The sequence below is a fragment of the Triturus cristatus genome, chromosome 6 (assembly GCF_964204655.1).
Source record: "Triturus cristatus chromosome 6, aTriCri1.1, whole genome shotgun sequence".
NCBI lineage: Eukaryota > Metazoa > Chordata > Amphibia > Caudata > Salamandridae > Triturus > Triturus cristatus.
The window spans coordinates 1555423853-1555439376 of NC_140589.1; the positions used below are offsets into that span (position 1 = coordinate 1555423853).

Below are 15524 nucleotides of genomic sequence, written 5' to 3' on the forward strand. Positions count from 1 at the left end.
CGGGCCCTTTCTTCATTTTCTAATGCTGTCCACTCTATCTTTTGGTCTCCTACCTCCCACTCTTTTTCCTTGAGCTTTTCATAAATGCCAGCAGGCATTAATACCTTTAATATTGTCATAATGTCGGGATAGGTATATTCTCCCATGAGTAACATATCTTTAATTTCTCGGTGGAAACCCGCTGGGTCTTTGTCATGACTGGGTACCACTTTCTTCATTTCTAACAATTCTATTTTTGATATGGGCGTATATACATATACACGTTTAAACTGATTGTCCTCGCCCTTTATTGGGTGCACTTCTCGTAAGGGGTTCTGTCTGTCCATGTAATACGTGGTTCTTTCCTTACTGGGCAGTGAGACATGTTCTGGGCATATAAAAAGAATGTACTGCTTTCTTGATTCTAGTATTTCTTTAATTAGCTTAGTACCTGGACCTCTCCATTTATTCGTGAGTAATTCAGTCAATATATCAGGTAAGGGACCAGGATCTGAATGTTGGCTTTTATATAGTATAAGAAGTTGTTGAATCATATAAATCCCAGCTAAACGCTGTTCATCTGGGGTGAGATTCAAAAATGTGTGTGCTACTGTATTATCACCATACATTCCGGGACTGTCAACCCAATGAACGGCTGACCTGGCTAATTCTTGTTCATCCATAGAATCGAGTAAATGATAACCCCTTCGTTCTCGCAGTAATTTGTCAGCGGCTTGGAATGAATGCTCGTTAGACCTTATATTTATTATTGGCGTTTGAAAATTCCTGTTATTTTCTAGACATATCGGACGTATCGGACCAGTAAGACATCTAGTACTATTACAAGATTTTCCTCTACCTACATAGGCTATGGTTTCTGACTGTCCTGTGGACGGTCCTGATCCTTCTTCCTCCTCGTTTTGTTCAAACTGGTCTACCGTTAATCTTTCTTCGTGTAGGCGTTCTATTTCTTTACGGATCTTTCTGCACATGGCTATTATACATTTTTGCCTATCATGTCTCCCTTCTGATATATTCTGGCTCCATCTGGTAAGAGTTTGCATTATTTCCGGATCTACCCCCGGTCGGTCTTGATTTCTGATCACGCAATTTATGAGGAAACGTAACAGTTCCCCCTGTATCTCCACTTTCTGGTATTCCATAGCTCTGTTAATACATTCAGAGTCTCGCCCTGTTTGGACATAATGATATATATTATCTAGATGCGCAGTTATTCCTGGTAACTTCCCTAAATACACCGCAGCTCGTCTGATACGTAATGATGCCAGGATCATTTCGTCCTCTTTTCCGGGCACAGGGTCATATCTACAATCTACTAGAAGTTCCTTAAGCGTGCGGGCATTTATGAGTTTGGGGGTACGTGGATGTGCTGACTCTTGAAAAGTAAGTTTATTTATTCTAGGTGGCGTAGAAAAGATATTGGTAGCACCTCCGGTAGCCCCGTCTGGGGTATCGGGTGTGAAAGGATTCGTTGAACGTGATACAGCAACTATAGGTGTGGATACAGCTATAGAAGTAGCTGTAGGGACAGATGCAGAAACAGATGTGCTTGCCGGAACTTGTGTCAGAACTTGTTGCTGTAGGGATACGGGTACTGGATCTTGGCGTTGAACCTCCCTGGCAGGCGGTCTATGTGAGGCGGGATTAGCATATTCGGGAGCTGCGTCATCTAAATATGAGGAAAGAAAAACCTCTTCTGCGGTTCTAGGATGCCCCTTAGGATGTACCTTTATTGGAAATAATGGGGTTGGCAAGTCTTTTGGTATCCCTGGAGTAGCCTTAGGTAACCCTTCAGCCAGAAGGGGATACATACCATTCATAAGGGCATTTCTTTGTCTGTCTACTTGTTCTGATTTCACTCGTGCACCTTCTTCAATTAATAGATTTTCTTGAACTTTATTTGAATTCTCTTTACTCTTCTCTTCCTGTCTACGTGCTTTTTCTGTACGTCTATACGATTCTTTACGCCATAATTCAATGGCGTCTTTCTGTGATTGTCTAGCTTTCTTTTTCCATAATTCTTCCTCTACTTTCACGATGCACTCTGCATCCCAGGTCCCAGCTGCGGGCCACCTCTGACTTTCTGGTAATTCCTTAGTGTAGTCTACCCATAAATCGAGAAACAATATGGCGTCTAGGCCATGTTTATGATACATGAAGTACCCTGGAGTGTCCCTAGGAGGAATGGGAACAGCTTCTTCGAGTACCCCTTTTCTAGTTGTGATCTGTCTTAGTTTCGAAAAGAGCGGCATATTGAGAACTGGTCTGCTACTTGATCTTGAACAAACTTAATACAATAAAACACAATAATGAACAGTCATTCATACCACAATATGCAGGACGTATCAATACATTTAACATTTAACATTTAAAATGAGCAGCGGTGATGATGACGATGATCTAAGAAAAACTTAATCACTAAAACATAATACTCGACATTAACTGACTTATTCTGAACTTATATACTTGATATACTAGATATACTGCTAAACAGTACAGATACACTGCTGAAACAGTGCAGACCGGATTTGTGTACCCAAACCCGTCTGGACCGGCACAACTTATGTGCACGCCAGAACGCCTCCCCAGTAATGGTACTCACCGGGTAGCTCGGAACGGAAGGCCTCGGAAACTGAACTGAACTTGAACCGGACTGGACTCGACTCGAACACTTCGGACACTGGACTCGACTTGGGACTTCGGAAACTGGTGGGCCTCTGTATACCTCGGATCTTGCTCTCTCAGCTAGGCTCTGGTCGGGATACTTCGCACTTCTCACCGCCTCGTCTGGGTGTTGATCGCAGCCTCAGTCGCCCCCGCTTGACCGGAGGGAGATACAGGAAATCCTGCTGGTACGCGTTGTTGTCCGTCCAGCTGTGGCAGGAGACCGGGCCTGCAACGCACCGCCGGCGCGTGAGATGAGAAAGTGTCCCTGTTCGGGCGCCATTCATGTGGTAAATAATTTAATTACCGGGACTTAATTTGATACAGAAACATAATAAAATAGCTCAGTAAATAAGAGGCAGAATCCGTGGTATTAGAGGTTCGGAATGGGCTTTATTCCAATGGTCGATTATAATCGGTTGCTCCAGGTTCCATCACCACGAAGGTTCAGGAAGTGAAGTACATACGTTATTGACAATCAATTACTTTTATACAATAAGCATTACAGTGAAGCAAATACAAGAGGCGTAACAATTGATAGTGGAGATAATATATTCATACGTGGCAAAGATAGGCGTAATTGGGTGTGTTTAGAGAACGTCATCAGATGTGATGTCATAAGAGGGTGGTTACATGAAAGAATTTCGCAATGTCAGCAGAAATACTTGACAGAAATGCGCGCGCAGCAGCATGACGTGTAATTGACGTGCAACTAGGGGGTGAAGGGGACTTGACATTTTAGCTCTACATGTGGCGACAGAAGTCTGGAGGGTCAAGTCAACCTAATCCCAAATCATATCTAACATCCTATGTTTAAAGAACTAAGTTATCCAAAAGAGAGGTCTCTTCGAGTAGAATCTTATTCTATACTGACTATACTGACTATTAGTGCGTGTACAAGCGTCTAAGTGTCTATACTAGATGCGAGGGCGGAATCTTCCATAGTAACAGGGCTATGAATTACTTGCATGAAGACAGAGAAGCCGGGCCTTTTCTCGGTAGCTGGCAGAATGTTTACTTAAGCTACTAGACAGGAATGCATTGGGCAGGGAGCGGAGCAGATAATTTTCGAAGGTGAAATACAGTTTTTTTGGCACGCAGCAGGCTGATGTCAGGCTTCGTGAGCCGCGCAGAGAATGAGACAAAGTTCATGGTCACAGATGCAGGCTCAGACTGGAGCTTTCAGAGGCAGAAGGCAAGAAGAGTTTGATGACAGAATCAGGGCCTACTTGCCTGGACTGTATAAATGGCATAAGTGAACCATATAAAGGCGGTGGCCTTTCGTACTTAGGAATGGAATATCCGGCCTATTCATGGCGGGTCTGACAGAGGACACGTTAACGGTGGACGCACATGTATTTGCGTCTTCATAACTGGAACTGGAGGGAACATACATGTACTTGTAACATGCACATAGAACCGTTGGGGTCCAAGATAGGGGACATAACTGACCAGAAAAATCCATATTTCCACAGAACCCTGCATTTACAGTACTGGGAACCATACACAAGTATTCTTCTCCAAAGGCCTTAAACGGCTCTTGGCACAACAGGGAATTAAGGATACCCAGCTTGCTTTGCACCCCGATGCCTGGGATGTTCTCCTTTATTTCCCATTTGCACAGATCCTACTCCTAGATCAGTTATGTATTCTTATCAGCCTCTAATAAACAGACTACTGTCCAAAGCCATCTCAGACATTTAACTATCAGAACACAGACATGTCGAAATCACTTGGGATGAGGTCGCCTCGTAAGGCCAGGAGCTCACTGTTGATTCGCCCCAGATGTATTTAGGGATTATGTATTTAAATAGGTACTTGCTCAAACGATTATAAAGTTCTTTAAAGTAAACAAGGAAGAAGACACCTTATTAGCATTCAGATGTGATGCCTTCAGGGGAAAAATAAGCAGGGGGGGCAATGGTAATGATGGCTGGCAAGTGAAGGGAGATAAGGCTGTTGGAAAACAATCTGGTTTCCAAACTGACTAGCTTGGAAAAACTTGATAAACAGAAATCCTCCATGACAACAAATAGACAACTGGCAAACATGAGAGTTAAACGGAATGTCCTCCAGAACAGAGCTGAAAGAACACTCCTGAAGTTGGGTGGAACTTTTATGACAAGGCAACAAGGCAAGTACTCCGTTGGTTTCTCAATTACGTGTCTAGACTGCTTGGAGAGACATTAAAAAGAGAAAATGTGACTTTTGCAACTATGGAATAAGATAAAAGAATATAAATCAGAATGTTCTTTCAAACACTGTACTCTCCAGGCTTACAGGATAACAAGTTAAGTAAATAATGCTTGCAACACTGTGATATGCCCTCCATAGCCACCTATTAGAGTGAAGAGCCAGAGCAACCATTGAAATTTCAGAGGTTAAGAGCCCCTTGGGAGAGAAGAGTGTGACTAAATCAGTGGGGCTGGGTGACTTTAGTGTATTGGATTTGTGCCTCGCTGAACATTTAACAGCGGCATGTAGTCCTTTGGTAGTTACTGTGGAATTACCCCTTCCATGCAAGGTGCTGATCTTCATTTGGTCCACAAAGTGGTAAAGGAATAAAAAGTATGCTCTGCCTAAAGGTCATGTGTGCTACTCAATGTAGTTCTAAAAATTCACAAATGTCTTGCCAAACAGAATGATGGCACTTGTCCCAGGCCTGGTAGATGCAGATCAAGTACAGATTGTAAAAGAAAGACAGGGTATCGGCAATGTCAGCAGATTGCCCACTTGATTGCCAAGGTCATGCATAGAAATCTTGGTGGTCCTGATCACTCTTGAAGCAGAATAGGCATTCAACATGGTTAACTGGAAATACCTAGCGGCACTGTTGCCCTGCCTCAATTGTGGCCCTAAAATAACAGGCCCGATCTTGGCTAACTATAAGCACCCTTAAACGAGGATTAGAGTAAATGGCATCCACTCGCAGCCCATCATCGCTGAGAGGGGAAGGAGAGAGAGATTCCCACTATTCATGTAGCAGATGAACCACTGGCGGGCGCTAAGAGGCAAGAGTAGAGAGTCGGGGATTACATTCAGGGGAAAGCAATGCAAGGTCTGCATGTTCGCAGGTGATGTTCTCTTAACTCTCACCGACCCCACTTTCCTTGGAGCGGTCCCAAACCATAGAGACTTGCATAAAAAATAAAAGAAATGTCCTTCCTACTTGACACGCTGTTAAAACACTAGTGCTTTGTAAATGTGTGCGCAGACACCCATGCCGCAGCTTTGCAGATATCATGGACAGGCACTCCTTGCACCAACGCAGTGGCAGTGGCCTTAGTTAGCCATTGTAGAATGGGCTCTCAGACCTTCCAGGGGCTATTTTTTGGCTACTGTGTGGCAGATCTTAGGGCAGAAGCCTATCCATCTTGTCATAGTCCTCTTCTGCAAAGCCTTCCACCTGCACCAGAAAAATCCACAAAATGTTGATGGTCTAATGAACGGTTTTGCACAAAATCAACGTAAAAGCTTAAACCTCTTGGGTCCAACCGATTATGTCTCTCCTCCTCTTTTGAGGAATGTGGGAAAATAAACAGTGATTGACTACCCACGTAGAAAGGAGTGACGACGTTTGGTAAGAAGGCCGTCTGGGTCCTCAGCACCAATTTGTCTGGAAAAAAACGTAATGTAGCGCAGTTGCACTGATTGTGCCTGTAGTTCAAGCATGCAACAAGCTGACAATCGCAATGAAGAAGACCGTCTTTATGGTCAGGAGAAGCAGAGCGCAGCTATGAATATGCTTGAAAGGTGTACACATAGGAAATGTCAAGATCAAGTTAAAGGCCCCTCTGTAGCATCACAAATGGTGTGGGAAGAAACTTGTGTCAAACCTTTAATAAACCTCATCACAACAGACGATTTAAACAAGGACAGCTAGTCCAGCACACATAAAAAGACAGAGAACCAACAAATAATCTTCTACAATGCACACAGACGCCTTGCTGAGCTAAAAACAAAACAAACCCAAATCATGTCAGACTGCATAGCCAGTAAGGGGTCAGTGTCCTGGGGCACCACACCAGGTTACATATTTGCCCCAGCATAAATGGATTTTGTGGAGGGGTGCCTGGTGGCAAGGATGACATCCACCACTTTATTTTGCAAATCAAACACGGACAACTGCCACTGCTCAATCTCCGTGCAAAGAGGTGCAAGTTGTGTAGAATCAGGGGGAGGATCCTGCCCTACTGCTGAAACAGGAGGTCCTCCCAAAGTGGCAGTCTTATCGAAGGATAGACGCTCACGTTCAAGAGTTCTAGGTATTACACACTCCTGGCTCAATTGGGAACACTAGAATGACTTGGGCCCCATCGATTTTGATCTTCAGTATTTGGGGCAGGAGAGGTAGTGGTAGGGGGTGTGCAGAAGTCCCTTGTTCCATCCCAGCTGAAATGAGTCTAATGAGTGCTCTCGCAGAAAGCCCAACACATAAATTGTTGGCACTGTTCCCTCTTGACGGTAGTGGAGAGATCTAGCCGGGGCTCTCTCCACAAGCGAAAGATATCTTATTTCACACCGGGATGTAGACGGCCTTTGTGATCTTAAAATATTTGCGCAATTTATCTGCCCTGCCATTCAGGCACACTGCCACATGGTTGTCGACCAGGAAGGAGTCCTGGCACTTTAGTCACCTCCAAAGATGCAAAGCCTTTTGGCACAAAGACCCAGGAAACCACGTCACCCTGCATGTTCCAGACCCACACAGTGGAGTTGTCATTGAGAATGTGCTCTAGCCTCTTTATGATAGACAGCAAGAAAGCCTTCAAGGACAGGTTGAAGTAGAGCCAGTCTCCACTGGAGTTCAGAGGCCTCCACCTCCCCCAGATGACCCAGAAGCAAGAGTGATCTGCTGTTGGGCAGATGCGGTCAGTCAGCCTCCCTTGCAGGTCACGGGTCTTCTCTTTCGAGACCTGGATACACTTGGAAAAGTGACCTTGATGCTGGGCCCCCTGGGACTTAAACATTCCACTGAAGGTTTTGCATGTGTCACTGGGTGTAGCAGACATGGAGGATACAGAAGGCTAAGAATCCTTTGGACCATTGCCTGAATGTCCTTGGCACACAGCAGTGGTGAAAAAGTTTTTAACACTGTATCTAGAATTGCCCCACTTAATAGCAGCCAGGTGGGATTTCATCTCATTTGTGGTGACCCTAAAAGATATCAGGAGTTCTTCTGTTGTCCAGATGTGGCCCTCGAACAACTGCAGCAAGGATACCCGCCTTCAGCAGCCAGTTATTTAGGTATGGGAATACAGAAATTCCTGCACTCTGAAGATGGGCATGGACCATTGCCATTGCGGGGCACTGGTGAGGTTGATGAAGACTAAGGAAATACTCCTGGCCCACCTTGAATTGCTGGAAACGCATGTGGAAATACAGGATGGGTACATGAAAATATGTGTCCAGCAAGTCCAATGGCACCATCCAGTCTCACGGGTCCAAAGTACAAAGGATCAGAGCTAGTGTAAGCATTTTGAATGGGTCCTTTCACATGAAGGCATTAAGGGATTGGTGGTCCGAAAAAGGAATTACATAGTAGCAGGAATAACAAACCCTGCTTTTCCCAAAGTGCGACACCCTCTCTATAGCACCATTAAAAATTAACAGATGGGCAAGCTGTAGCAGGATGGCCAGGTACTCTAAGGAAACTTCTGGTGTAGGAGAGATATTGGGTGGGAAGGAGAGAAAATTCAGGGCATAGCCTTTCTAAACAATTATAAAAACCCATGTCAAGACTTGGCAGCTTGCCAACCTGGAAAAGTACTATTGGGCATGGGCCCCTGAGGGCAACCTGAAGCGGTTTTCAGTGAAATAGGAGTAAGAGGACTGATGCCCCTGATGGACTACAAGCTCTCTGCCAGGTCATGTCCACAGCTCAGAAAGGACCAGGTTGTGTGCTGCATCACTGGCTGGGAAGGCTGTCTCTGTCTATATGCCAGTCTCTTGGAACAGCCCCCATGTTTCCTGAACTGTTGTGGAAATTGTTTGGAAGGGATCACAAATCCCAAAAGATGTGCTGCTGCTATGCTGCCTTTAAAGGATTTCAAAGCATATTCTGTGTTCTCTCTAAAGAGGCAAGACCCATCAAACGGCATACATATTAGCAAAGCCAGTACATCCACAGAAAACCCCACTGACATCATCCAGGCAAATCTACAGAAGGACAACATTAGTATCAACCGCCCTGCCAATGCAATCTGGAATATCCAACCCAACATACTTGGTCCCTTACTGCTAGTCATGATTAGTTCGAGGCAGAGTCGCCTGAAGATCTTCTAGGGTTGCCAGCAAGACTTTGCTGCCATGTACAATGGGGTATCACCCTAATAGGCAAAGTGGCAGACTGTGGTTACAGACCGCACTACCTCTCTGCCAGAGAAACAAATTGGCTTTCCAAAGGCATCAATACTTTTTCATTCTCTGTCCGGACGATTGGCTGGAAATGAATTAAGTTACACCTTACTGGTCAAGACCTGTACAATGATACTTTATGGAAAAGGGTACCTGGTGAGAAAATCTGGATTACCAGGTGCCAGCCTATGATGTCTGGCTACCTGGTAAAAAAGAACATGGTTTCGGCCAGGTTGCCATCAGAGTATCTAGGAATCATTGAATGGGAGCCAGGGCTCAGATGTTACTAACCAAGCTGTAGAATTTCAGACAAAACATGTGTTTAAGTCTCAGTGAAGGGCAGCTGTAATTCTACTTCCTCAGCTTCTCTCCGAACCACTACTGCAAATGATGCACTTTCTTGCCTCAAGGTATAAGGCAACGTTAGTATAATTGGGAATGGGGGGGGGGGGGGGGAGAAAACCATCCCCCTAAACATTATCAATACCCTGGGGGGCAAAGCATGAAAACCATCCCCCTAAACATTATCAATACCCTGGGGGGCAAAGCACGAAAACCATCCCCCTAAACATTATCAATACCCTGGGGGGCAAAGCACCCTGTTCTAGACAGGATCAGAGTCAGAACCAAAAATATAATCGAGCCTCTGCTGATAGCTGTTACGCGCTAAAGGAACAGGGAACATGACAAATGGTTGCACCTTGGTAATATCATATTGGGATATAGGTTGCACTGGAGCCAACATGTATTTGGGGTCTGACATGAGTGCCAGTACCCTATAATGCACCAGTGCTGGGCGTGGGAACAAATATATCTCTATGCTTAAGCGAAAATCTGTACAGGAGTTGGTAAGGGCCGGGACAATAAATGAATCCCAAGAAAAGACGTTGCGGGGCACTAACAAGATTGGAGCTGCCAACAGTTCCTTGGGGCCCAAGGTGCACCAGAGGGAGCTGGAAACCCATTGAAATTTTGAAGTATGGCCTCTTTGAAGGGCTTGATATGCTGCAGTGTCAACAACAGCCCAGGAAACTAGGAACATGTAGGGACCAATTGAGGAATCGGGTCTGTTCTGTGGCTAGTGACTTTGATGGAGGGTCTCTTACATCTGGACGCCCATATGCCTTCTATCTGGAGTCACATTGGCGAGATTGGATCATGTACCACATTATATTCTTATGCTTACACTTACGGCACCTGGAGGATATTCTAAGGTGAGGAATATGTGGTTGGAGGCATTCACTAGAACTTAGAGCACACTGGCCAATAATGCGATGAGCTTTCTTATAAATTCCGTTTGACATTACAATCAACTATATCGCTTTCTGAATTACAGGTTCCTGCCCACTTCATCACCTCCCCAAAAATACATCTGGAGGATGCTCGATTCTATGGGTTTAGACGATGATTCTTTAAGAGGCTATTCCATTTGAGCAATTGGTTTGTTCTCCAACCCATACTGCAAGTTACACCCTGGATGGCATTTTCACTAAACACAATAATTTAGCGATCAAGGCAGTCCAGCCTCTCAGCTGGGCTAATCAATGGCTGATTGAGTTTAAATTCTTTCCACCCCACACTATTGAGGTGAACGAGTGTTCCTCCCTGAGTCATATACGCTGCAGGGGACTGAACAAGTTCACAGCCACTAATTGGGAAGCAACCTTGGCTATGGTATCCAAAGGGAGGCACATCACGGCAAGAGTTTAAATTCTTTCCACCCCACACTATTGAGGTGAACGACTGTTCCTCCCTGAGTCATATACGCTGCAGGGGACTGAACAAGTTCACAGCCACTAATTGGGAAGCAACCTTGGCTATGGTATCCAAAGGGAGGCACATCACGGCAAGAGTTTAAATTCTTTCCACGCCACACTATTGAGGTGAACGAGTGTTCCTCCCTGAGTCATATACGCTGCAGGGGACTGAACAAGTTCACAGCCACTAATTGGGAAGCAACCTTGGCTATGGTATCCAAAGGGAGGCACATCACGGCAAGAGTTTTCGCGACTGGATCAATGAGGCCCTAGACATTGTTGCCCACTTTAAAAACGGTCATTAAAAGAGCAAAACCTTCGGCCCCATGGTTGTCGGAAGAGCTCATGTCCGTTAGGCGGGAAAGCCGCAGACAAGAACGTAAATGGTGTGCTGACCCTTGCTCTAGGGAAAAGGTCAAGCAGAAATCTCTTAAGCAGAAATATAAACATGCCATCTTCCAGGCCAAATCCCATTTTTTAGCTGAAAAGATCATGTTGGCAGATAACTCCTCCAGCATACTATTCGAAGTTATAGGGGGGAGATTTCTGAGCCACCAGGGTCACAGCTGCTGAACCCCTCCAAAGATGTCTGTGACAGAGTAACAATCTACTTTCAGGAGGACTAAGTCCTTAAGATCTTTCATGAGCTCATCCCTACTGGAGGGGAGAAACCGGTTGCAGGGGAACTTACCCAGGATTTTGGTAAGAATGCGCTTACCTCTTTCTCTCAAATCATGGTTCAGCAAACAAAGGAACTTTTACTGGGCCTTAAATACGGCGCCCCTTTGGACCCTTGCAGGCCCTACATACTTAAACTGGTGCCTGACTTAGTAGCAAATTTCCTCTGCAAGGTGTTCAACGATATACTTTAATCTGGTAGATACCGGGTTATTTGGATGGAAGCCATTGTTTCACCGCTTCTCAAAAAACCTAATGCCGATCCCTTAGAGTTGAAAAACTTCCAGCTGATTTCCCTTCTCCCCGCCCCTGCTAAAATCCTGGGGAGATTCATCAACATTGAACTGATTAAGTACGCTGAATCCCAGGAGGAGATCTTAGATCTCTCTCAGAATGGGTTCTGTGCCGGTCATAGCACCGAGTCTGTCCGTATTGCGGCAGCTGATTGTATTTGCACGCAGGTTGATCAGGATGGATCGGCGGTATTCAACACAGTCTCCCCAGATCAAATGACTCAGCGTCTACAGGAAGTAGGAGTCACAGGAAGGGCCCTGCAGCTTCTCCACTCTTTTATGTCAGATAGAACTCACATTGTTAGCTGCAGAGGCTTTAGATCAAATGCCTTTGGGCTTCCCTGTGGGGTTCCCCAAGGATCATCATTGAGACGCACTCTTTTTAACCTCTATGTGACCCCTTTGGCTGAGCTGGTGCGATCCATCGGATTTCAGGTGCTCTCCTATGAGGACAACATGCAAATCATTGTTTCCATCTTGAATGATTTGCAATCTGTCGCAGAGAAGTTCAATCAGTGCATGTCCAGCATTATCTGCAGGATGAAGGGCAACTCACTAAAGCTCAAAGCAGACAAGACCGAGGTGCTGGTATTTCTCACAGAATTCCATCTGGTCAAATGCCTGATGGCCTGCAGATATGGTCCCCTTCCTGTTCTGGTTAGGAGAGCGAAAAATTTGGGAGTCCCTTTTGAAGTGAGTCTGACCTTCGATGCTTAGGTCAGCCGTACACTTAGCACTTGCTTCCATATTTTAAAAACTCTTAGAAAGGTGCTGCCGTATATTCTGTCCGAACTGCATCGGTCTACCATCATTGCACTAGTCACTTCTCGGCTGCACTACTGCAACACTCTGTACATTATCATCAATGCAGTATCACTGAACAAGATCCCGGTGGTACAGAACGCAGCGACAAGGCTGAGCCATAATATTCCGAAGCATCCTTCAGTGAGGAAGGGGATTCATGCCTTGCACTGGCTCCCCATCAGGAAGCGCATTTCCTTCAAGGTCCCGAGTATGGTATATAAGGCATGCACAGTATAGGTTACCCATTTCTGAAAACCCTGTTCCAATGGTATACCCCAGGGAGGACCTTGCGATCCTCCACCCAGAAAAAAAAATGGTGTCTACCAGATTTGGCAGGTCCAAATGGGTGCGGCCACTCCTTTTCTGTAGCAGCCACCAAGCTTCGGAATTCCTTGCCCACCTTCCAATGCGGACTCTTTTCCAGTTTTCAGAAAACTTTGGAAAACATGGCTACTTTCAGCTTAGATGGCTGCAAGTGTGTCTCACTCCTCCTCCGTCTGCTCAGCGCCTTGACAGCTTTGGGTATTAGTGCACTTTAAACATTTTATACTATCCTACCTGCCACTGCAGTGGGTTTTTTTTGGGGTGGGGGGGGGGGGGGGGGGGTTAAGTTGATTTTGGGAGCTTTGCAGTAACATTTATAAACATATTTGGACACTCCCTCCTCCTTCTGCCCGACGGATGGATGTTTTCATAATTAAATATTAAGTATTTTTAAAATATCTTTGAGTGCACACCAAGTTTAACTATTTTGAACCTGCTCCTAAATCACAGTACCTTCGGCAAAGACATTTACTGCAGCAATCCTCGAAAAACTGCGAGAGCTCATGTAACTGCAGTAGTTTTTCTGAGTGACTCGCTGAGCTCTGGGTTAGTAGGAGTTTTGGTATGATATGCATTTAGGACATGGCCTCTCCCCCAACAGAGGGGCAGGGAAAGATGTGCAATATTGTACAGAAATGTCTGCGTTTCATCAAATTTTCCATTTATTAAAAATCAAAATAAATGCACCCCTCTATATATTATAAACTAATGTGTAGCATGCGTTTGTGAAACAGTGAACCCAACTAAATAGGAAAAAACACAACCATATGAGTGTGATTTTTGGCACAAGTTGATGAGTGAGTGCAGTCTATGGTGATCTCAGTAATCGAGTATAGCCAGGTTTCAGAGTAACACACTGGGTCGGACTGGCTTATAGTGCAATCAGGCAGTACCGGACATGATGGTCTGACAGATGAGTTGTGGGCCTGATTTATGGCCAGGTGTGCCGGTTCCTGCTGTTGATTTACCTGATATTACCACAAGCAATGCCTGCAGCAAACACAAAAGCATGCAATTTACCACACCTTGCAAAAGTCCAATACAGTGTCTATACAAGTTAGTGGAAAAACTGGCCTGATTTGTAAATCTGGGCCACGTTTTTTTTTAGCTATCTGGTTTACTAATGGGGGCACTTTTATTTTGGTACTGGGGACTATTTTTGGAGGCAATCCGACCCTGGTCACACAGTTGTGGGTGCTGGCTCAAATATGTACTCGGTGGCAGTAGCGTTGGTGCACGGCTACTGCCAACACATACATGAGAACGAATTTGTGTTGGTGATATGTGGGTTATACGTAGAACAAAAAGATGTTTCTGCTTGTACAAATGTTTAGGTAGCACTGGTATGAGAGCCCTGCCATGTATGTTTTAGCAGGCAACGTGGAGGTAAGCGTTTAGGCAGATATGTTTACTGTTTAATATGTTTACAATTTGTACAGATGTAAGAGCCCTCCTGACACTTGTACGATTGGCTGTCGCATTTCTATGGGACGTGATACAATAGTTCTGTAGCTGTCACAGATTTTAGGCTCCTAGCCCGGATGTGGTTTGGCTATCATTCGCGTGTAGATCCTAGTACAGTTGCTTTTTGGCTACCATTCTTAAAGGGAAGTTAACACAGGTGCTCTGGTTGTTGTCCCGTGTGTGGGCGGGCAGACGAGTAGGCTGTCGATGGGGATATGGGAAACGCTCACTGTGTAGGTTGCAGACGTATGTTTAATAAGGTCCAATGACTGTACACACAGGTCAGACCACCCCAGACGTTGTCGCTGGGTTTCTTCTACTGGCGGCCAGCGGTGACTCTTACCTGCGGTTCATGGGCCGGACCCGCACTGCCACCTTCACCGATGCCATGGCTGCTCATCCCGTGTGACCGCCGCCAGCTGCTGTTTACCTGCTGTTGTCTCAACAGACTCCTCCTGCAGCCGCCGGGAAGCTCTGAGTCCCGACACCTCCTCACTTCCCTCGGCTCCTCCCCTGATGCCCAGGAGGAGTTGCTCCCAGTAAATCTGCGGGGTGCGGAGACTACACCCGGTTACGCGGAGGCCCAAGCCCCGCCCCTTAGTACTTGTTCCGCCCTGCAATGGTTCCGCCTTTTCTATTCAGGCCACGCCCTTTAAATACACCGCGCCCCCTATTTCCATAATGCCAGTAAATTTCATCTACATTTTATACGTTCTCTTCCGCGTAGGGCCCTGCCCCTTTGCCTTCTACGCCACTCATTAGCTTGAGGGCTCCGCCTCCTTCTAGCACGCACAGACCGCCATGTGCCCCCCTGTCAGTGGTAGGAGGACGGAGTCCAGTTCAGGACAAAGTACCGGAGTACAGGAGGTGGAGCGTGGATGCTCTCAGTAGAGAGAAGTGACAGAGAGAGTGAGGCATTTCGCGCTACAGATTTAAAAGTCTGCAATCTGCAGGGCTGCTATCGGCAGCTGCACAGAATTCGCCAGAGGTGCCACTGAAAGAAATACTTGTTCCCTAACCTATTTATTATGCCATTTTATATAGCGCGAACTTTACCCAGAGGTGTCAGAGTGCTTTACTATAAAGCAAAGTAAATTGCACAAGGAATGAGAGTAGCATGGAAGTAGGTGAAACAACTTAAAGGTACTCTGGTGAAAGTTACAGATTCATTCAAGATTAAATT

At 45.6% G+C, this 15524-nt stretch overlaps 1 protein-coding gene across 2 annotated transcripts in view; it reads right to left on the reverse strand.

Moving 5' to 3' along the window:
- KIF16B (kinesin family member 16B) overlaps positions 1-14943 on the reverse strand; it is a 1684060-nt gene extending 1669117 nt beyond the window's left edge. For both annotated transcript variants that reach the window (XM_085612707.1, XM_085612706.1), the window contains exon 1: positions 14685-14943. In XM_085612707.1, coding sequence (XP_085468833.1) covers positions 14685-14731 — 47 coding nt within the window. In that variant the 5' untranslated portion in view covers positions 14732-14943. The remainder of the gene's footprint in view (positions 1-14684) is intronic.
- Positions 14944-15524: the final 581 nt, after the last annotated feature.